At 48.3% G+C, this 23,027-nt stretch overlaps 1 protein-coding gene across 2 annotated transcripts in view; it reads right to left on the reverse strand.

Moving 5' to 3' along the window:
- The window catches only part of ULK4 (unc-51 like kinase 4), a 2,742,936-nt gene that overhangs the window by 2,690,736 nt on the left and 29,173 nt on the right, over window positions 1–23,027 (reverse strand). For both annotated transcript variants that reach the window (XM_069648276.1, XM_069648275.1), the window contains exon 2: window positions 2,947–3,141. In XM_069648276.1, the coding sequence (XP_069504377.1) occupies window positions 2,947–3,084 (138 nt within the window). In that variant the 5' untranslated portion in view covers window positions 3,085–3,141. The remainder of the gene's footprint in view (window positions 1–2,946; window positions 3,142–23,027) is intronic.

Genomic DNA, 23,027 nt, shown 5'->3' on the forward strand with positions numbered 1-23,027 from the left:
GTGGTCGAACTTGCGAGGGCCTGTAATGAGGCTACTGCATGGTGGGCTGCCTTGAGGGGAGCCAAGTGCACAGCTGAAGTCCAGTAAGGAGAGCCAAGTGCACAGCTGAAGTCCAGTAAGGAGAGCATTTCCCTCGTTGATGTGAGAGATCACAAGGGCTTGGACCACTGTTTGGAAGTCATGAGGGGGACAAAGGGTTTAATTTTGCGGAATATGAAGATCTATAGCCACAGGTTTGTGCCTTTTTGGCTATCGGTTTTTGGAAGGAAAGGCTACTGTCAAAAATGAAGGCTAGGGATTTGACTTAGTTTTCACTTAGCATTGCATAGGTCTAATGCAAACCATTGCCAAACTCGTGGGTTGAAGCCACTGTCTAGGGTTATTACTCACGCCCGCCTTGCAGGCACCATACACAAATAGAAACAAACACTTCATCATTGGTAGGATATGGCATTTATACCGTGCCTGTACACACATATTTATAGAAACGACAAGACAAGGAGGGGGGAAACAAAGGGAGGACAAAACAACGATCTTACTAGACCTTGTGTCATTCAGAACGTGTAAGTGGAGGGAAGAGGGAAGGGGAGAAGTGCCCGGGGGAGGAGAAGAGAGAAATGCAGGTAACTTAATAAGTGCAGCGAGCAGGCTCTGTAGGGTTGCTGGTACAGACCCTTAAGTGCTGGGGGAGCCCAGGGGCAGTGCAAGGGCAACTTGACATGCAGGAGCCTGGGCCCGAGTTCAGAGGGTATCTAGGTGACCAGTGCGTGGAGCAGTAGGTACATCAGCAGGGGAGAGGAAGAGCAAAAGCGGAAATAAAAATAAAGTTCTTGACTTGCTTCCGGAACTGGAGGTGGTTCTGCTCAAGTGTGAGAGAGGCAGGGAGGCTGTTCCAGAGGGAGGCCCCAGCCAAGGAAAGAGATCTGCCCCCAACTCTCTGCTTGGAGAAGCGTCTGATCCTCAGAGAGTTGGAGGTGTTCATTCATTTACCAGAGGGTCCCAAACATCAAGGCATGTAAACATCTGTAAGGGTGCAGAGGTACAAGTCTGACACAGTAGTGGCATGCTTGTTAGCAAAGACATATTTATGTATAAAAGTAAAGGAAAACCGATCTTGCACCATTTCTAAGAGTGGTGGCCCTACCTCAACAAAAAGACTAAGGAATCTGTCAGGATGTCTAATAAAGTAAAATGTCCACCGTCCTGTGTCCAAACCTATTTCCGTCCCTTACACTCTAGACTAACTAAGGAAAACTTGGTATCTTCTTGATCCAGAAAGATGCGTCCCTTGTTCTGGAAGCCAACTTAAATGTTGTTCTTGATTAGAAAATATGAGCTGTTATTTAACTTAAAATTTCCTGATGTTAAATGCTCCTCCAAATGTATACAAAACCATAACAGGATTAATGGAGAATTTTCCCTCCTCTTTTCGTTCACAGTCTGTCTTATTTCACAAAAACACAAATCCCAAGTGTCAGGGAGGAATCTCTTCCCCTGGTTCACAAATATAACATCAAGTTGCTTCACTACACTGCCAGACTTGACTGTGGAACTTAGTGTTCCAGAAAAGGTCCCTTCTTTTAGCAACAGGCCAGTATTTCTCTCGCTCTCTCCTTCCCTCCCTCTCTCCCTCGTTCACTCCCTCCCTCCCTCCCTCACGGTTCTTTCTGGATCTCCCCGACTCGTTGTATGACTTCTCTCTCTTTCTTGTGGGTTTCAGACCCCTTTGTGTTGTCTCGAGACCTCCCAGACTTATTGTTGGCACTTGCCCCTTGGTTGCATGCTTTTTCGGCTTCAAATGGTTCCCTGACCCCGGTGTACTCTTCTGGCAGGGCTCTCCGACTTTGTGCGGGTCCTAGACCCTGGTGTACTCCTGTTGTGCGGCTTCCCAGACTTTGTGTGGGTCCCAGACTCTTTTCTAGGGTTTATCGCATTGTGTACCGAGGCCTGGTTCACTAACCTGCCAGGCACTGGTTCTCGTATTTCCTTTTTTTAACCCTTCCCCCGCCACCCAAGTACTGGTACGAGGAAGATGGCGTTCTTCAGCCTTCCCCAATGGTCTCCTTTGCTCTCTTCCATCTCTACCACCCACTACAGTAACCCAGGTACCTTTTGTGGAATTACTGGTTTGCTTGTGTGGCTTCGTGGACCTGCTTCCTCCTGCTGTGAGCTTCCGAATGCCTTCCAGCGGTCTCCGCGTGTCCTTGCTGCGTTCTCAGGTCTCGTCCCTCTTGGCGTTCGCTTCTTGGTCCGACCGCCTGGTTTGACTCCGTCTCTCCCAGACCTCCGATTCTCCAGCCTGGGCAACGGGGAACACAGTGTGTGTTCGACAAGTCACCGTCAGCCTTTCCTGTTTTCCCTGTCGTGCCTCCAACTGGCTCTCGGTATGTCCAGGGAGGATCTGAAAAAGTACACAGTCCTTCTTCCCTTTTTATCTTTGGCTCTGGTTGACTGTACCGCGTATGGTGGTTCCACAGTGAGCTTTTGCCCGTTCTTCTTCGTGTCACTGGTTGTATGAACCCTATCTGGGTAGCCCTCACTCTTCCTCGTCCCTATATGGTTGTGGTCTTCTACCCTACAGAAATACATAGACATATGGGGGCCAAAGAAGATTGACTGGGGTAAGAGGAAAGAGTGGACAGAGATGGAGGAGGTGCATACCGCTTTCTCCCAAGGCAGTCGTCACTGGTCTCATAGAGGGTTTTCCTCCCCATGAGATCCACCCGCTGGGTACCACCCCTGGGGAACTATCGGGTAGCAGCCTCACCTCTCTGGCCTCATGGGAAGGGGCTCCTCCCATGAGAGCAGTGACAATACCCTGGGTTGCGTCATACATCCCATAAAAGAAAATGTGATTGCAGATTTCATTAAGGATGCCCAGATTGCATTATATTCAACCTGACACAGGAATAGGCTGGAAAATGAGAAGTAAAAATGTGTTCTTACCCAATTGGTTATTTCACCTCGTTTACATTTATCTATACACAAAATTGCTACAAAATTAATGGTGCCTTTTCTTCTGCCTTTATAAACCACCGACTTGCTTCCTCTGCCAATTTCTTCATACAAAATAAAATTCTCCATCAGGTCAGTTGTTTAATAGAGTGGATTGTCGAAATCGAGGCCAAGAGTGACAGATACCTAGAAAGAAAGGGACATAAAAACAAATAATTAAAATGGCTGGCCAAACTCAAAGATAGTGGAGAAATCATGAGGCTATCACAAAATTCCAGGCACATGAGTAGTGTGATGGGTCCTGCGGAGTCATCACTAATCCCCAGCCTAAAGTCTCCTCCGATGTGGCATAGGGAAGGCATACGCTACTTGATGGTGGTATTCTGAGGGTGGATCACATGGGAGGAGATGGCTGTAAGGGGACAGTGGTGACTCTACAAGGAGAGAATCAATATACTACTCTTTACTGTGAAGAAGATCCATTAATTCCAGAGTTTTTGATGGCTTGCTGCCATTATTCAAAACCATCTGATTCTGAGAAAAAGAAACACTCGGTCTAAACAAAAACCCATCCGGTCTTCATTTAGATATGGTGAAAGTAAAACATGAGAAACATCTAATGTTTATGGTAATTGTAATGTTGGTGCAACTGTTCAAACATGTCACATAAAATCCATTAAAGCCTCTTTGGCCTCAAAGTCCCAGAAATCCTCAAGTACTATGAGGAGTACGCAAGGAGTTCATGTGGAAGAAATGTGACATTGGAAGAAATGTGCGGTCTAGTTGTCAACAAGCTAAGAAGCTCTGCTGGAATTTTAAATGTCAAAACCATCTGCAGCTGAGGAGACAGAGACAAGGACAGGAATGTGGATGGAGAGAAGGCAGGTTGCAGAGTGGGACGCGTGGCTGGTGTGAGAAACCTGAAGGTGTCTCACCCGCTAGCCTCCGGGGATCTGTCATCCAGGGTGCCAGGACACGGCCATCGCTTTTGGATACAGTTCCTGGGGGTGGACCAGTGCGGGAGGATCACCTGGATTCAGGGGTATTTGGGGAGTGGGACACCGGATGGCGAAACGCGGTGTACCCATCCCTGTCACACTTTAACCTCACCCTACCCGGTAGGATACTCAGGAACTCGACCCACCCGCCCCCTTTCCCGATACAAACACTTTTTCACTGGCAGCTCACCGTGAGCGAAAACAGACTAAACATCAGAGTCGTATACCTGACATGTCCCAATACAATTGGCAGGCAAGGTCAGGCAATTACTGATCATTACACACACCCGACTTCCCTCACACTTCCCCACAAGGATAAAGGACAGAGCACAAAAGCACACTCTGAGCAAAATGGCAGTTTAACACGAGGTAACACATTTTCACAGACAGACCGCATCTTTCCTGAACCTTCAAAAGCAGAAAGCGTAAGACCTGTATTTGAAGCTAAAGAATCCTGCATTGTGTGTCGGAGGTACCCGGGGCTCTCACGTGCCGGTAGTCAAGGCGAGGAGAAGCGGTTGCTGCAGTGGTACTGTCCTTGGCTCCTTGGGGAGACGGATACCAAACAGGTCTGTGTGGAAATCAAGGTTACAAGCGGCAACATTGTATGAATGAGATAATTAAAACAGTAGATAAGTGAATGAACTTTGAAGCTAAAATAGATACCGTAGACAGAATGGCCCAGCATCACGTGGGTGTCCATTCGAAGGTCTCCGACAGGTATAGGACCAGATTGTGCGAACATTAAAGAAAGAGAATTGTGAAATCAAAGTGGTCTTGCAACAGGTCAAGCCAAATCCAGTGCACATTCGAAAGCCTTCGATACGTGTTGTATACATTGTTCGAAGCCCGACTGTGGGAGACTAATGGTGTAGAAGGGATCTGTGATAATTGCACATTTTAGATGACCAGCATGTGCCCCACGAGTGAGTTTAACATTCTCTAAATTGTTCAGGCCTACCACGGCAATTCTTCTTTGTGCCCACAAATTCACAAATTGAGATCATGCAACTCCTAGGTATTGTTTCTACCCATGACCTGGTTCCACTGTGACCTTGAGACACCAAATTCTGATGGTAGCACTTCCTTCTGTTCGACACCTCAAGGCGACCTTGGAGATTACCACCCAGGTCGACAGCAGGATGTGTTTTGTGTTTATCAATTGCACTTTTAATGAGGTTTTATATGGTTTGTTGAATTGGATTGTTTATGTATCGTTTCATGTCATCACCAAAGTGAAGGGAATTTATGTATTTACGTTTCCCTTTTCTTCTTCTTCCCATTGTTAGAATGTTAAACTTTTTACTCCTGAAGAAGACGTCACTACAATAAAGTACATACGTCGAAACCGGTTGAGTGTTGATTGAGATGAGGTTGTGTTTGGAGATTTCTGAGACCCATCTCAATTGTTTAGGCCACTGAAATCATCTCTTTTGGTCCGACATATGGATTGAACATTCTTTCTATAAATGTTCTTGATGAATCACATGTCATGAATTTTCTTATAGATTTTATATTGTATATTTAATAGTGTGTAGTATGAGTGGATTGTTGGATGGATGCCTGTGGATGAATGCTTGGACAATTGAATAAGATGAATTTTATCACTTAGATGTGGATTTTTATAAATAAACTGTTTCCTGAGATGTAAATTGTATTTTACAAGGGCAGATTTAATCATGATTTGTTTCATACATTAAATTTGTATCAGGTTAAATAAAATTCCTTGATACCCAATCCTTGAGTTGTATCCTTTGGATGCCTTTCCGTGATCTAATTGTTTATTAATACTCCCATCCAGAGTGTGGGGTCTCCTGTGTCTTTCCGAGAACACATAGAAGGGATCGGAGCCTGGCAGAGGGGCATCTGGGGTAAACCGTGAGTCACCCGAAAAAAGGAAGAACCTATGAACATTGTGTAAAATATGGAAGACGCAAGAGACTGGCTCGAGCCCAGCAGAGGGAAGCCTGTGCAAAACTGTGTGCGTGCATTAAAAAGATCTGGGCCCGACTGAGTGGGATCCGGGTGAATAGTGAATCACCTAAAAGTGAATACTTGTGAAATTCCAAGGAGGAAAAGTATTGTTGTTTTTTTGTTTGGGTGCATCAGGCACTTCGAGTGAAGAGACTTAGAGAAGCAAGGAGACTTATGCTCCGGAGGCTCAGATGCTGATGAGTGAACTGTAACCTTGTGCTAACGAAGCCAGAGACTGCGATGCTCGATTAAACCACCTTATCCCATGGTAAAAACATAGGGAAGGGAGGCAAATGGCCTAAATACCGAACATATCATTTTTGAACACTTCTTTCTTTTTCATAACAATATTTTCCACACTATTTGTATTTAGCGCTAAGGAATGGCAATAGGTTTTTTAGTATAGGCCCTTTATTTTGACAAGACACCACTAGGACTGCGTTATTTTTATTAGATGGTCGTAGCTTGCTCCCATCTGTAGATTTAGGATTAGATAGGCATTTATCTCACCCTTATTTGAAGTTCAATAAACACCCTTGAAATGTGGTCACTTGTGTGTCTTACTGTTGATGCCATGTCTTTCCTTACACTGGTGGCAGAAGAAATCCCCACGAATGACTGTGGGGAGAGAAAAATGCCAGAAGTCAACTGGCAGGGTCCCGGGCATTCAGATAGGAGCAATGGTCAAGAAGCAGGAGAGGGTGAGCAGTGGAGCCATGTGAGGAGACGTAGTCCTGAAGAGCAGCGCCGGTCTTGGCAGTGAAAGCTGGAAGAGCCGACGACGAGACCCAGCTGACCTCTACCACTGAAGAGAAGCCAGCCCTTCTAGAGTATCTCTCAACCAAAGCACGAAGTGCTGGTGAGTCAGCCTTATAGCGAAGGGTGTCCGGGGATGTGTGTATATTTTCATAAGCATATGAAAAGTACTTTTGAGTACCAACATAGTAGTACTAAATGGAAAAGGTGAATGTGGTGATGTAATTTCCCTGACATGAGATGTCAGTTGTGTGAAAAAGAGGGACCAGAACCACCCCTTGGCCTGTTTACACCACAGGTGAGACCAACCTCAAATTCCACCTCCCAGTAAAAGTTCAGAGAATCAGGGCTAGAGCACTACTGAATTTAGGCAGTAAGCAGAGGCAAATTGGCCCGTCCTAACCAAGGAGAATCTCCCCCCAGAACCCTTTCCTAAATCATTTTTGTGCACAGAGAAGAAGGTCTTAATCCACAAGCTACTGTAACCATTCTAGGGAAAGGGCTCCTCCCGCCAGTGATAGACATGGCTGGACTCGAGGAAGAAGTTCTGCTGGGTACGGATTTTCCCCATTTCAGTGTCGTAGATAATTACATGGGGAGAGGGCAATATAACTATCTTGGAATCCACCGTTAGTCAGCAACTTAGAGAACGAAGGGGACGCAGAGGAAAGCGTGGAGGTATGTGACAAGGTCAGAGATCGGTCCTTGTCAGGTGGGGGTAGCCGCCCCTCTCAGCGTTTATGCTGAGCCAGTTCTAAATCAGAAGGTGTAGGAGTCGAGAGGGTGCCCGTCCCTTCCCCCTGTGCCTAGTTGTGTGACAAAAGAAACCTTGTCCATCATGCCATGAATGCACAGCACCATTCTAGCCAGTGTCTTTCTCTGTCTTGTAGGGTCTACAACAGCAGCAGCCGTAATAGGACAACAATCAAATACCTAGAGAGAGGCCGAGCCAAATGAGCAAGTGGCAGAACAAACCATGCAGCAGCTTAAAGAAAGATACTCTCTATGGGACCAGCCTCAGCTGAAACATCACAGAGAGTCTGAGTGTGGAGTGCTCCAGTCACATCCACCCACCCTGAAACAGGGACGCATGCCAAAAAAACACCAGAGCAGGCCAGGGTGCGGAGCACATGCCAGAATTCACACAATCAAAAGACTTTAAATTAACCTGCATGTGGCCAGCGGCAGCCTCAACAAGTCGGTACCCTTAATAAGCAGGGAGGCCCTAACACGAACCGGTAGATTAACTGTTGCGGGCAGCCTTTGCTGGTGGTCCTGTGGATGGAAAAGAGGGAGGGCTTAAAAACCCTTTTGAATATTTACATGATTCTAACACAGTCTCAGGGAAGAGGACAGTCAGCGGTTGGCCTGGGGAAGCAGCAGAGGAAGAGAGCCAATGGAGGTGGTAGAAGGGAGCATAAAAGTGAGGACAAGAAACAGTTGTAAATTGTTTGTGTTAGGTCAAGGAAGGAGCCGGAGGACAAAAGGACAAAGACCAGGCAGAGTAGGGATGGAGCAGAGGAGCATGGAGAAGAATTGTTGAAGGAGTGTGCAAGGTGAGGTGTTGGTTGGTGGGAAACTGGTACTTGCATTTCAGTTTGCGTGAACAGTGTTTGACAGATTGCTAAAGGGAGTGAAAAAAGCCGACTGAAGAATTAGAGAGACTGAGGAGAAGGTGTGGGTGAAGTAAGTAGTACTGTGGAAAAGAGACTAGTAGTAGTGTGGAGAGGGGAGCAATAGCAGTGTGGAGAGGGGAGCAGTAGCAGTGTGGAGAGGGGAGCAGTAGCAGTGTGGACAGGGGAGCGGAGAGCTGAAGTAGAGAAGAGTGAGGGAGAGCAATAGCGCAGGGTGGAGAAGGCTACTAGAGGAAGGAATACAGAGAGAAAAAGGAGGAATTGTCAGGGAAAGAGAGGAGAGACAATCAGCCTGATTACAAGTTCGTTGGTGCGCAAATAAGGTGCTAGTAATAACATATACTGGTACGTTCCCGGACCGCCCAACTCCAAGTCGGCTGGTTCGGGTTCTGATCTTCCGGCAGGTCTGACCTGCCGGTAGATCAGGCCCCTACCGGCAAATAAATGCCCAAATCACTGGCACCACTACTAACTGTGCCGGTGATTCGGACAGCCCCATTCCCTAGGACTCCATGGAATGGGGAGTTACCGGCATCTCCGCTGCCAGTAATATCCCAGTAATACCAGGATATCGGGCGGCAGAGACGGTACGGAGGTTTCCTGCCAGAATTACACGCAGGATACCTGGAAACTCATAATGAGCCCCAGTGTGTGGTATAGGTGGAGGTAAGGGAGAGTGACTGCTAGACAAGCAAAAATAGTCGTGTTTGTAAAGGTGAGATCAAGTGGGTCCGAATATCTGAAAGGCACAAAAGCATAGCCTACATTATCTTGGCGATTTTGGAACATGGGCCTTCTAGACTGTTCCATGAGGAAATCTTAGGTAGATTGGCAATCCGCCCATATGCCATAACGCTTAGGGAACACAGGTTTTTAGATAGTAAGCTTTACCATCCCTGGGGTTCGGGTACGCCTGGATTAGGGAAACAACACCCGCCTCTAGCCGAGATAGAGAGTAACGGCCCTTATAGAGCCACTTGACTGTTATTGCGAGTTGGTGTTTTCTCGCCACTCTCAACCAGATCTGCCACTGTCAGAGATGACAGCCCACACCACGGTGCCATAAATCATCTCCTCACAAGTACCTTACCCAAAGGGCACCATGGTGAGATATCGCCTAAGGAGTATCCCTACCGAGATGTCGCCAAGGCAAGAAAGGATGGATGCTCCAAGTTGCCACAGAGCCCACCACTACCACCCCTGCACTAAAACTCTATGCTCAAACACACTGCACGCATACCAACTAAACCACGATTACACAGTGATCGACTAATCCTCACAGCAGACAATAGAACACAACACCTATACAATCAACTTCCATATCACAGTCTCAGCCAATGCATCCTCGCACCATGGCCACACAAGACTCCCTCTTAACAAAGATGTCTATGCTCCTGAACACTTAGAAACAGACCGGCGAGCAGAGCTCAAGATAGTATGCATAAATCAACGGCAAAGCTATTTTACAATTTTCTTCTCTACCCCACTAACCAAACCCACCCTCATCTCTTTTAGCTACGCCAGTGCACCTAGTGATTAAGCAAATGGCATTGATGAAGTATAAATTCCATTAACATTACATGACATATGATTAGATGAAAAGCAATCCATCCAGTCCGCTCTGTCAAATGCCAATCTTCTAATAGCAGCTACACACAGCACTCTTGGTCCCAGGAACGGTCAACATTCCAACCAATCAAGCCAGCACAGAGCATTTGTACGTGGCTGTGTCCTTAAACATCAATGTTTTGATACTCTCAAAGTAAATTTTAACCTTTCATAACTTCTCACTAAAATCAAAATGCATTGGATTCAGAAATATTCAAACAATAATCCAACTGTTTATAGTTTTAATTATTGCAATCCATTGTAAACATTCTTGCTTGTGGCATCCAGGTTCAATAAAAATACAATATTGACTGGAGTTTTTAAAAGCAACATTGTATCCTCACTTGTCAATTGTTCTAAAAATATAACGCACCCAGATATATAATTGCTTCGAACTAAAGTCTTTTTCAAACTCTACAGATTACCTGTGGCCTAAATCCTCTCATCAAAAAGACACTGCTACCAAGAAATTTAGGCTTGCCCCATTTTGGGCTTCTCTTCTGCAGACTTCTAATCAGCTGTCCCCGCTGTCATCCTCTGCACAACCCATTCAGCTGAATCTCCCCTGTGCCAATTCTCCAAAGATTCAATTGGGTCCTTTTTTTCCTCTCAGAATCTACTCCATAATGTATACACTTCATCTCAATCTTATCTCAGCTAACTTGTGCAGCCAGGAAAAGCTATTATTCACTATTCAGCAATTCTGTCCAGTATGTTTTGATAAACTATAAGCAAGTTGAACCATGCTTGGATCAACAATGGACATTATTCACTGTAGCAGATAGCAGTGTGTTGTTGTCTAAATTAACTACATAATGTAACATTTCTGTCTGCCTTGCTTATTGCCTAGTCAGTCTGTTGTGCAAAGGTCTGCTATTCTGTGCAAGGCTGACCTACATTTTCAGCAATATTTGACTTATTCAGCTAGCTGTGGCCTTTCTCCTCAGAGCTGAAAACTAAAAGCAAGCATTTTAAAAATTGAACAAAGTGTGTGCATTACTGCATTCTAGTTTTGTAAAATTGGCCTTTCCACATTGTATATAGTGAACATGCTTCTGACTATTCCATTTCCCGTCGACATGCAGTGAACAAAGAAGTTCTATGTGCTTCGTTAGCACTTCTCTGTGCTTTGTAAGTGCTGCTGTACTAACCATGCTGTGTTCAAATGAGCCTTGGTAGTCCACCCCAGACTTGCATACAAGTTCACAAATATGTTTTCGTCTTCCTTCTAAAAGCTACCCGTCTAACATGTATAGTCCATGCTGTTAGAAGGAGGTGTTTAGGGGTGTTACATGGTTTGTTCCACCGCAGTAAAACCCAGATACACAACAGTAGACTAAAGAGCCACCCAACCTGAGGGATGACTCCAAGTTCCTTAGTCCACCTGACTGTTGTAATAGCCACCAAGAAGCTGGCCTTTCATGGTGAGGAACTTAGGGTCTGAAAAAGCAAGGAACTTATGGAAAAGGAGACTCCGTAGGGAGCGAAGGACAAAGACAGGTACCAGGAGGACAGGAGTTCACACCAGTAAATGGTGAAGCCCTTCAGTAGGTCCACAACCGGATTTCTGTCCTGTGCCATGTGCCAACAGCTTTACTACTTCCCATTGGGAAACTAGAGAGGATGGAGATACCCAGCAGGGACCACCCTAGCAACACTGGGGGATGAGGGGAAAGCCACATTGCCGCAGCAGCAGGTTGTGAATACTGCATTGGGATGCAAAGTTCCTAAAGCTTGCCATTAGCCGACAAGATGGAAGACAACGGGAATCTAGTAAGTAGAGATCTCGAGATGTGCCCCAGAAGACCCCTGCCAGACAAGCCCCTCCCTCACAAGGTCCACGCTGTCTCTGCCCTGTTGTCATCAGGATGTAGGAGATGCCTTTGTGAGAAGGCAGGTTGCAGAGTGGGAAGCATGGCTGGTGTGAGAAACCTAAAAGGTGTCTCACCCGCTAGTCCCCGGGGATCTGTCATCCAGGTGGCCAGGACACGGCCATCGCTTTTGAATCTAGTACCTGGGGGCTGTGAGAAACTCATGGTGACAACAAGTAAGACAGACACAAGTGATCACAGTTCAAGGGTGTTTATTGAACAATAAAAGTGGTATGCGGGTTGGAAAAACGCCTACTATAAAACTTAAATCTAAAATGGGGACAGGTGTCGACCATCAAATGAAAAATAAGAAAGTCCTAGTGGTGTCAAAGTCAAATAAAAGGGGCCTATACTAAGAAAACCTATTGCCAATTCCTTACGCTAAATACAAGAGGGTGTGGGGTTAAGTTTCAAGAAAGAAAAAAGTGTTCTCAAATAATAAGTCAGGAGGCGGTAGCCTGGTTCTCCTTTCCTCGCGGTTTGAGCTCGGAGCTTGTCGCACAGTATGGTCTGTGGCTTCTACAGCACGAGAAAACAGTTCCAATGGCAGTTCTCAGGACCGTCGATGGCCAAGTCTTGGTTCCTCTGAAAGTCTCTTGCCTCCGGGGACTGATGTGTTTAAACAACAAAAGAAAGGTTCCTTTAACAAATTAAGGTTCGCTAGGGTAATAACGGTTCACCCTTGGGTCCCCCTCTTCTGGGCTGACCCTTCACATATCATTTTCCACATAAAGGTTGGATGAGAGTTTCGCCCCTGGATCTCCTGCTACCGCGCTCAGATCTTTCTTGACTGCTAGTCCTTGGGTGATAGCTCCCTCTTTCTCTATAGTATTTATTTACAACAGTTCAAATAGGGAAAGGGTTTCACCCCCGGCTTCCTTTCTTCTGGGCTGACCCTTGCTCAATTGTTTCTTTGACTCTCTTATTCTTTTCTCATTAAACTTTGGTTGATAGCTTAACTCCTTGATCTCCCTCGTTCAGGGTCAGACCTCTCTCGACTGCCAGCCCTTGGGCGAAGGCTTCACCCTTGGATCCCTCTCCTTCAGGCTCAGACCTCTCTCGACTGCCAGCATTGTGAGTATTAGCTTCACCCCGGATCTCCCTCGTCCGGGCTCAGACCCTTCTTAGTTTCTTAATGTCTTAGTCAAACAGTTCAGTGGACCTCTCTTTTCTGGGTTCATTTTAATACTCGGTTTCTCTGACCTTTAGACTTGGTCCCTCTCCTCGGCATCCCTCCTCTGGGTTCACTATTGCCTTTTAAAGTTTTCTACTGGTTTCAAATGTTTGCGGTATTCACGTCCCTTTCCTTCATTCACAATTCGGGACTCACTTCCCTTACTTTCATGCCAATTCACGAATCAAAGTCTTTCGAACGTACGGGAATTTTGCTCAAACCTCACATATGACCACTCAGAGTTCCTTTGGTGGCCTTTCTATGGCCTTCTGGTATCTGTAGTTTCTTAATATGGGGCTCGACCAGAGCCTCTCCGAGTTGGCACCCACATGGTATCAGTTTCCCTCTGCCACTGGTCTCTTTACAGTTCATTTAAAGTCCATACATTTTGGTTTCAAAACTTTCCACTTTGCGATTCTCACTCAACACAGCCCGGGTCTCATCGGCTGTCTCCTCAACTAACCGGCTGTGATGAACCGCTTGGCTTTAGCTTCTCTGGAGTCAAGGCCGGTACCCCAGACGCGGGAGCTTCCCTCGCTCCTCCCTATTGGCATAAGCCTGCCCCGTGTACCGCTCACATCTGCTGCAGGACACTTGTGCTATTGTTTGCGGTCTTGGGCTCTCTTCCACAAAGGTTCTACGGGTCTGGGACAAAAAGTGCAAGGTCACTTTAGGCCTTGCCCTCACTCTATTCCTGCTGCCTTTTTCCTCCTCTTGAACTGCCACTTGGTAGCCGTCTCGTCGTGATCTCGGCTATGCTCGCTTTTCTCACCCTGCTCGTACTGCACTCTCCTGCTCCACCTTTTATCCCTGTGGGGAAAAGGAAGGGTCGTCAGGTGTGTGTGATTTGGGTGAGCACTTCTGGGTGCAGATGAAGATCCTTGGGTCATAGGAAAGCCACCTTAGACAGTCCGATATAAAGTCCTCTACACACCAGAAGTAGAATTCTGCCATGGCACAAGGTACTACTCTGCTCAACAACCCAAAATGTAAGATCATTTATTTTATTCGGTATTTCTAATGCGCTTATACACAATGTGTTTCAAGGCGCAACAAGACAAGAGGGGGGGAACAGGGGTGACAAAAACAAAAACTGTCCTACTAGGACTTGTTACCGCTCCGAAACAGCAGACCGTAACATGTGAGAGGTGGGAAGCTTACCCACCCATTGAATGAACAGAAAGCCAGGGTTGGGATTTCCAATTGGAAACTACAGATCCTTGATATGATCATTACCCTACAGATTAGCGATATGAAGGTTTAGGAACCGGAACCATAGAGAGAAGTCTACAGGAAGCACAAGACAAATTTCTGCCCCTGAAGAATGTCCAGTTAATAGTAACATCAAGGACAGTAACTTATATAAATTGGGCTAACTTTTGTGTATGCAGTAGGGAGCAAGAGGAATTGAGTTGCTACTGCGTAATGTTTCAAGTATTTGTAAAACTTGATTCTGTGTGGTGGAATAACTACTTTTAACAATGTATACTTTTTTATGTCGTGTAAATGTATTTTTATAAATGTTTTTTGATACTTGTGTGATTAAGCAAATTAATTAAAATATGATATTTTAGTGAAATCATTGTCATATGTCATTAATTAGATTACACACAGCCCACATTTGCTAAGTGGCTGTATGGTAGGTTTCAGATTTTAGAGGGTAACATGTTGTGTTATTAAGTATGTATATGTCCCTTCTTTTGATGAAATAGATATTATATCCTCACTTAGTAGGACATTCTGATTGTGCAAGTGCAGTAACAAGAAGTGTGGCGGAGAGGGGAAGGTGCGGGAGGGGGCTAGGGGAGTGCTGGTCAGGGCGGAAGGGCCTGTGGGATAAGCAAGTGCCAGGGAAGGCCAGGTGGACAGAGCCAGGGGAATACAAAGAGTGCAGGGGAAAGATGGTCCACGTGCTAAGTGTGAAGTATGGGGCAGGAAGGGCTCAAGGGGTGCAGGCCCAGCCAGGCCGGAGGAGGGTGCCTGGAAGAGCAAATACAGGTTGAAGGGGGCTGAAGGGGTGGTCAGGGGAGACCAAGTGCAGGGGTAGATAGGACGAGGAGGGGCTGGTGCCCTGTAAGAATCTGAAGGAACAAGGCAGCCAGTCAAGAGGCAGACATGGGCATTAGCAGGGGATGGGGAGAGGGAAGGAGGAAGAGAAAAGGAAGGTCTTGAGAAGCTTCCGGAACTTGAGCTCCGGCTCAAGTCTGAAACCGGCAGGGAGGCACCTACGGAGGAGAGAGGTCTACCCTCCACTCGCTGCCTGGAAAAGCGTCTGATGTGCAGAGAGTTGGAGCTAGAAGACCAAAGGGCTCTAGCATGGGGGGTATTTAGGGAGAGAGAGTTGGATGTAGCGGGGTCCCATGCCCTAGAAAGCCTTGTGGATGATGCAGAATGTCTTGAACTTGATCCGTGCAGCAACTGGGAGCCAGTGGAGAGATTTTAGGGCTGGAGAAATGCAGTCCCTGGACTTTAGGCCAAGGATAAGAATCACAGTCCTATTCTGGATTAGTCAAAGGGGGCAAAGGGAGAAGTGAGACAGATTGCGGAAGAGGCTGTTGCAGTAGTCCAGCCTGGGGAGGACTAGAGCTCTGGAGACATTGAGTTTCTAGGGGAAGGTGAGGAAAGGGAGAATGCCTCAGAGGAGGTGCAGCTGAAAGTGGGCCTTTTTGGTAAGGTCTGTGATGTAAGGAGAGAAGGAGAGAGAGGAGTCGAAGAGGACACCAAGGTTTTTTTCCTCGCAGGAGGGTGAGGGGAGGGGGTATATGCAGGGCGGCCAGAGCGTGGGAAGGAAGGAGGGAACAGGGGTCCCAGTGAGAAGGAGCTCTGTCTTACTGGCATTAATGCAGAGATCGTTAGCTTTGCACCATGCATGAATAGCAGACAGGCAGTCAGGAATCAGAGAGGAAGAGGAGGAGGCAGAGGTGGGAAGCTTGAAGGAGATCTGTGTATCGTCTGCCTAACACGAAGTTAGGAGAGAAGGTGGAGATCAAATGGGCTAGAGGGGCCAGGTTGATGTTGAAAAGCCATGGCGAGAGGATATAGTCCTGAGGGACACTGCAGGTGGAGAGTGAGATGGAGGAGAGAAAATGCCCCAGTTGAACCAGGCAAGGATGGTCAGAGAGGAAGGAGGTCAACCAGTCCCGAGCCAGGTCGTTGATACCAAGGGTATCACAGAGCCAATTTATAAGGGTGACATGATTGACCGTACCAAAGGCAGAGGAAAGGTCAAGAAGAATGAGAACGGAAGGAGAGTTGGGATTGAGATTAAAGAGCAAGTCTTCACAGGTGTTGTGGAGTGCAGTTCCCGTGCCTCTGGCAGCTCTGAAGCCAGACTGGTGGTCGTGGAGACAATCAACAGATTCAGTGTGGCGGATAAGCTGGGAGATGGCCAGCTTCTCCAAGGGTTTGCCCAGTGAGTGGGTTAATGGCGGTAGTTAGCCAGACAGTAAGGGTTGGCAGAAGGCTTTTTGAGGAGAGGGTGCACAAGGGAGAGCTAGAGGACTAAGGGGAAGGATCCAGTTGCAAGGGAGTAATAGCAGAAATCGGCCAAGGCTGGAGCAAGGGAGTCAATGCTGTCCTTAATAGTTCTACAGGAGCTGGGGGGCACCTGTTTGGATGAGATACTCATAGAGCGGACTTGTCTAGTAACCTTATCATGGTCTAAAGAGGAGAGTAGGAGGGAAAGAGGGATGGGGCCAAGGAAGGTCTGAGAGCGGATGAGGGAGAGGTGTCGAGGAGAGTGAGAACAGGATGTCCTGGTTTTAGTAATGAAGTGAGAGGCCAGTGCAATGCAGTGCAGTTGGCCAGGGAAGACAGAGGAGAAATGGATACTGCAGTAGGATTGCAGATTTTGAAAAGTTCAGCTCTGTTGTTAGTGGTCACAGAGATGCGGGCTTGGATATAGGCCTTCTTCTTTGAGCAGATGGAAAGTCTGTATTGTCTTTGGAGCAGGCAACAGTCTAGATGGTCAGAGGATGTGCTCGAAGCCTGCCACTTCCACTCAGAAGCTCTGCACTTGCGTTTCAGAGTGGCCAGGTCAGAGTCATACCAGGTGTTGCGCTTGGAGGCAGGTTTTATGCGGATCCTCATGACCGGGGCAAGGATGCTGTGAGTGTTGGAGATGGAGAGCTGAAGGTTAGTAAGGTCTATGTCAGAATGTGAGTAAGAGGAAGGAGTTGGAGGGGGAATAAAGGTAGCAGCAAAAGCAGCAACTGACACTTGCTTCATAGGTCGAATGAAGGAGAAGAAGATTGGCAGTGCAAGCGGGGGCTTAGCTGGGGGACCCAGGAGGTCCAGGTGAGAGGAGAGCATGATCAGACCAGGAGAGATGAGTAGGGAGAGGGTTGGAGATGGGGATGTCAACAGAGATGAGAGAATCCACAGTGTGCCCAGCTGAGTCCGTCAGACTGGAGGGAAGAAGGGAGAGAGTGTCACAGAGGTTGCGGAAGAGTCCAGAGACTGCATCAGGGATCCAAGGTGAATATAGAAGTCTCTGAGGAGAAGCTTGGAGGTGGAGGCCAGGAGAGAAAAGGTGAGGTCAGACCACTCTGAGAGGAAGAGGGAGACCGGAGGAGGGGCCTGTAGATGGTGGCCAGAGTCAGCGAGAGGATAGGAGAGACACCAAGCCTGAAGACGAGGCATTTGAAGGAAAAAGTAGGACTGAGTGGGTATGATAGTAGCAGGGACCCATTCAGGGAAGATCAGGGCCACTCCGCCCCCGGCCCAGTTAGGCCTGGGCTTGTAGCCCTCTGGGAGGAGTGTGAAACTTGTGACAGAGCTGTCCGTGAACCAAATCTCAGTGAGTGCGAGGATGTCGAGGTCTTCAAGGAGGTGGCAGATGTCAGAGGAGTGTTTGACGACAGAGCGAGAGTTGAGGGTAGCTAAGTGAAGCTGGTTGCCACTTTTGAAGGTCTTCCGAGGAGGGGTACAGGAATGTGGTACACCCGTTGGTGGTGGCAGAGGGGCCAGCGGGGCGGTAGAAGGAGGAGGGCAGGAGAAGGGAGAAGTTGATAGAAGATGTTTATGCATTCCAAGTGTGCTGAACTAGTAGCGCCTAGCCAGTAAATGTGCATTATGGCAGTTGCATCACACATCCTGACCAGTCATGGGACAGAATAATGCTGAATCCCATTGAGCAGCCGCCTATCCCTTCAAGTTCGGAGTCAATGAGAAAACTCAGGTAGGCCATAGCTCCTGAATGGTTGAGTCTCCAGGAAGTCCACCTACCTCAACCAAAATGGCTGGTGACAGCTGCTAGGAACCTTAAGGGGGATCCAGAGGAAATACCTGTAGGAGTTTGGCATGGTCCAGTGAAGTGCTTCTCTGAGGGCCAGATTCATTGAAACAGGGACTTAGAAGCCAAGGATGAAAAGTGCAGAGCAACAGAGATGGGGGCCGGAGGGACACAATTAAGATGAACACAGGGAGTCCCGAGACAGATGCAGCCATGACACCCTGAGCCATTGTGCTGGGACCAGCAAACAGTAACATAGCCTTGGCATTTTAGTTAATATACTTGCTTCTGTCCGGGAGAGATTCACCCATCCTCGATGGGTCCGTAAGACGGAACCGAAGAACAGAGGTTCTTGGATACAGGAGGTATTCTCTCTAACTGCAGCTGAAACCCTGTCCATGTTAAAAAATTGAGGTTTCCCCAACAGCCTTTAATCTGCATACCACCTGAATGAGCCAAACCAGACTGTGACCACTGGAACATGAAGCATCCCTCTGAAATAAAGAAGAAACTCGGAGGAACCGCCTTCTACCACTTAGCCGCAAAAACCTGGAACAACATCCCAAAAGAAATAAGGAACACCAAAGATCACCTGAGAAAGTTGCATTTAGAAGTGTACCCTATAGCCTATGTCTGCATTTAGAAGTTGCGCCCAATAGCCTTGCTCAGTAAAGTTGCATTTGGAAGTGTACCCTATAGCCTTGCTGAGAAAGTTGCATTTAGAAGTTGCGCCCAATAGCCTTGCTTAAAAAAGTTGCATCTTAGAAGTGTACCTATAGCCTTGCTGAGGAAAGTTGCATTTTGAAGTGTACCATATAGCCTTGCGGAGAAAGTTGCATTAAGAAGTTGTGCCCAATAGCCTTGCTGAGAAAGTGTACCCTGTTGCATTTAGAAGTGTACCTTATAGCCTATGTGTGCATCTAGAAGTTGTGCCCAATAGCCTTGCTGAGAAAGTGTACCCTGTTGCATTTAGAAGTGTACCCTATAGCCTATGTGTGCATTTAGAAGTTGTGCCCAATAGCCTCCCTTAGAAAGTTGCTTTTAGAAGTTGTGCCCAATAGCCTCTCTGAGAAAACTGCATTTAAAAGTGTACCCTATAGCCTATATGTGCATTTAGAAGTAGTGCCCAATAGCCTCTCTGAGAAAACTGCATCTAGAAGCGTACCCTATAGCCTATGTGTGCATTTAGAAGTTGCGCCCAATAGCCTTGCTCAGTAAAGTTGCATTTAGAATTGTACCCTATAGCCTTGCTGAGAAAGTTGCATTTAGAAGTTGTGCCCAATAGCCTTGCTGAGAAAGTGTACCCTGTTGCATTTAGAAGTGTCATAGCAAAAACAAAGAGGTGATGGCTGGAAGGTTTAGACTTAATCTTAACCACTGGCAATGCTCTGGGCAACCCTCCAGACCACCGTTCTTCGCCTGCCAAGCCATTACAGAAGGGAAAGACCATATGCAAATCAGGCTTGGCCCCACCCCAAAAGGGGCAGTCCAGCCCGAACTGCTAGGCCACATCCCTTCTGCACGAGACCACAAGCATCCCCAAACATGTTTCGCCCTTGTTGGGGCTCATCAGTGAGGAGTAGCTTGGGTCTCTAGGCCCAGCAGGCACGGGACCCACGTCTGGGCATACCCGTCCCACTCGGGGTGACATAGCAAAAACAAAGAGGTGATGGCTGGAAGGTTTAGACTTAATCTTAACCACTGGCAATGCTCTGGGCAACCCTCCAGACCACCGTTCTTCGCCTGCCAAGCCATTACAGAAGGGAAAGACCATATGCAAATCAGGCTTGGCCCCACCCCAAAAGGGGCAGTCCAGCCCGAACTGCTAGGCCACATCCCTTCTGCACGAGACCACAAGCATCCCCAAACATGTTTCGCCCTTGTTGGGGCTCATCAGTGAGGAGTAGCTTGGGTCTCTAGGCCCAGCAGGCACGGGACCCACGTCTGGGCATACCCGGCCCACTCGGGGTGACATAGCAAAAACAAAGAGGTGATGGCTGGAAGGTTTAGACTTAATCTTAACCACTGGCAATGCTCTGGGCAACCCTCCAGACCACCGTTCTTCGCCTGCCAAGCCATTACAGAAGGGAAAGACCATATGCAAATCAGGCTTGGCCCCACCCCAAAAGGGGCAGTCCAGCCCGAACTGCTAGGCCACATCCCTTCTGCACGAGACCACAAGCATCCCCAAACATGTTTCGCCCTTGTTGGGGCTCATCAGTGAGGAGTAGCTTGGGTCTCTAGGCCCAGCAGGCACGGGACCCACGTCTGGGCATACCCGTCCCACTCGGGGTGACATAGCAAAAACAAAGAGGTGATGGCTGGAAGGTTTAGACTTAATCTTAACCACTGGCAATGCTCTGGGCAACCCTCCAGACCACCGTTCTTCGCCTGCCAAGCCATTACAGAAGGGAAAGACCATATGCAAATCAGGCTTGGCCCCACCCCAAAAGGGGCAGTCCAGCCCGAACTGCTAGGCCACATCCCTTCTGCACGAGACCACAAGCATCCCCAAACATGTTTCGCCCTTGTTGGGGCTCATCAGTGAGGAGTAGCTTGGGTCTCTAGGCCCAGCAGGCACGGGACCCACGTCTGGGCATACCCGTCCCACTCGGGGTGACATAGCAAAAACAAAGAGGTGATGGCTGGAAGGTTTAGACTTAATCTTAACCACTGGCAATGCTCTGGGCAACCCTCCAGACCACCGTTCTTCGCCTGCCAAGCCATTACAGAAGGGAAAGACCATATGCAAATCAGGCTTGGCCCCACCCCAAAAGGGGCAGTCCAGCCCGAACTGCTAGGCCACATCCCTTCTGCACGAGACCACAAGCATCCCCAAACATGTTTCGCCCTTGTTGGGGCTCATCAGTGAGGAGTAGCTTGGGTCTCTAGGCCCAGCAGGCAAGGGACCCACGTCTGGGCATACCCGTCCCACTCGGGGTGACATAGCAAAAACAAAGAGGTGATGGCTGGAAGGTTTAGACTTAATCTTAACCACTGGCAATGCTCTGGGCAACCCTCCAGACCACCGTTCTTCGCCTGCCAAGCCATTACAGAAGGGAAAGACCATATGCAAATCAGGCTTGGCCCCACCCCAAAAGGGGCAGTCCAGCCCGAACTGCTAGGCCACATCCCTTCTGCACGAGACCACAAGCATCCCCAAACATGTTTCGCCCTTGTTGGGGCTCATCAGTGAGGAGTAGCTTGGGTCTCTAGGCCCAGCAGGCACGGGACCCACGTCTGGGCATACCCGTCCCACTCGGGGTGACATAGCAAAAACAAAGAGGTGATGGCTGGAAGGTTTAGACTTAATCTTAACCACTGGCAATGCTCTGGGCAACCCTCCAGACCACCGTTCTTCGCCTGCCAAGCCATTACAGAAGGGAAAGACCATATGCAAATCAGGCTTGGCCCCACCCCAAAAGGGGCAGTCCAGCCCGAACTGCTAGGCCACATCCCTTCTGCACGAGACCACAAGCATCCCCAAACATGTTTCGCCCTTGTTGGGGCTCATCAGTGAGGAGTAGCTTGGGTCTCTAGGCCCAGCAGGCACGGGACCCACGTCTGGGCATACCCGTCCCACTCGGGGTGACATAGCAAAAACAAAGAGGTGATGGCTGGAAGGTTTAGACTTAATCTTAACCACTGGCAATGCTCTGGGCAACCCTCCAGACCACCGTTCTTCGCCTGCCAAGCCATTACAGAAGGGAAAGACCATATGCAAATCAGGCTTGGCCCCACCCCAAAAGGGGCAGTCCAGCCCGAACTGCTAGGCCACATCCCTTCTGCACGAGACCACAAGCATCCCCAAACATGTTTCGCCCTTGTTGGGGCTCATCAGTGAGGAGTAGCTTGGGTCTCTAGGCCCAGCAGGCACGGGACCCACGTCTGGGCATACCCGTCCCACTCGGGGTGACATAGCAAAAACAAAGAGGTGATGGCTGGAAGGTTTAGACTTAATCTTAACCACTGGCAATGCTCTGGGCAACCCTCCAGACCACCGTTCTTCGCCTGCCAAGCCATTACAGAAGGGAAAGACCATATGCAAATCAGGCTTGGCCCCACCCCAAAAGGGGCAGTCCAGCCCGAACTGCTAGGCCACATCCCTTCTGCACGAGACCACAAGCATCCCCAAACATGTTTCGCCCTTGTTGGGGCTCATCAGTGAGGAGTAGCTTGGGTCTCTAGGCCCAGCAGGCACGGGACCCACGTCTGGGCATACCCGTCCCACTCGGGGTGACATAGCAAAAACAAAGAGGTGATGGCTGGAAGGTTTAGACTTAATCTTAACCACTGGCAATGCTCTGGGCAACCCTCCAGACCACCGTTCTTCGCCTGCCAAGCCATTACAGAAGGGAAAGACCATATGCAAATCAGGCTTGGCCCCACCCCAAAAGGGGCAGTCCAGCCCGAACTGCTAGGCCACATCCCTTCTGCACGAGACCACAAGCATCCCCAAACATGTTTCGCCCTTGTTGGGGCTCATCAGTGAGGAGTAGCTTGGGTCTCTAGGCCCAGCAGGCACGGGACCCACGTCTGGGCATACCCGTCCCACTCGGGGTGACATAGCAAAAACAAAGAGGTGATGGCTGGAAGGTTTAGACTTAATCTTAACCACTGGCAATGCTCTGGGCAACCCTCCAGACCACCGTTCTTCGCCTGCCAAGCCATTACAGAAGGGAAAGACCATATGCAAATCAGGCTTGGCCCCACCCCAAAAGGGGCAGTCCAGCCCGAACTGCTAGGCCACATCCCTTCTGCACGAGACCACAAGCATCCCCAAACATGTTTCGCCCTTGTTGGGGCTCATCAGTGAGGAGTAGC

This window comes from Ambystoma mexicanum, chromosome 2q (genome assembly GCF_040938575.1).
Source record: "Ambystoma mexicanum isolate Mex_15411 chromosome 2q, UKY_AmexF1_1, whole genome shotgun sequence".
NCBI classification, from domain to species: domain Eukaryota; kingdom Metazoa; phylum Chordata; class Amphibia; order Caudata; family Ambystomatidae; genus Ambystoma; species Ambystoma mexicanum.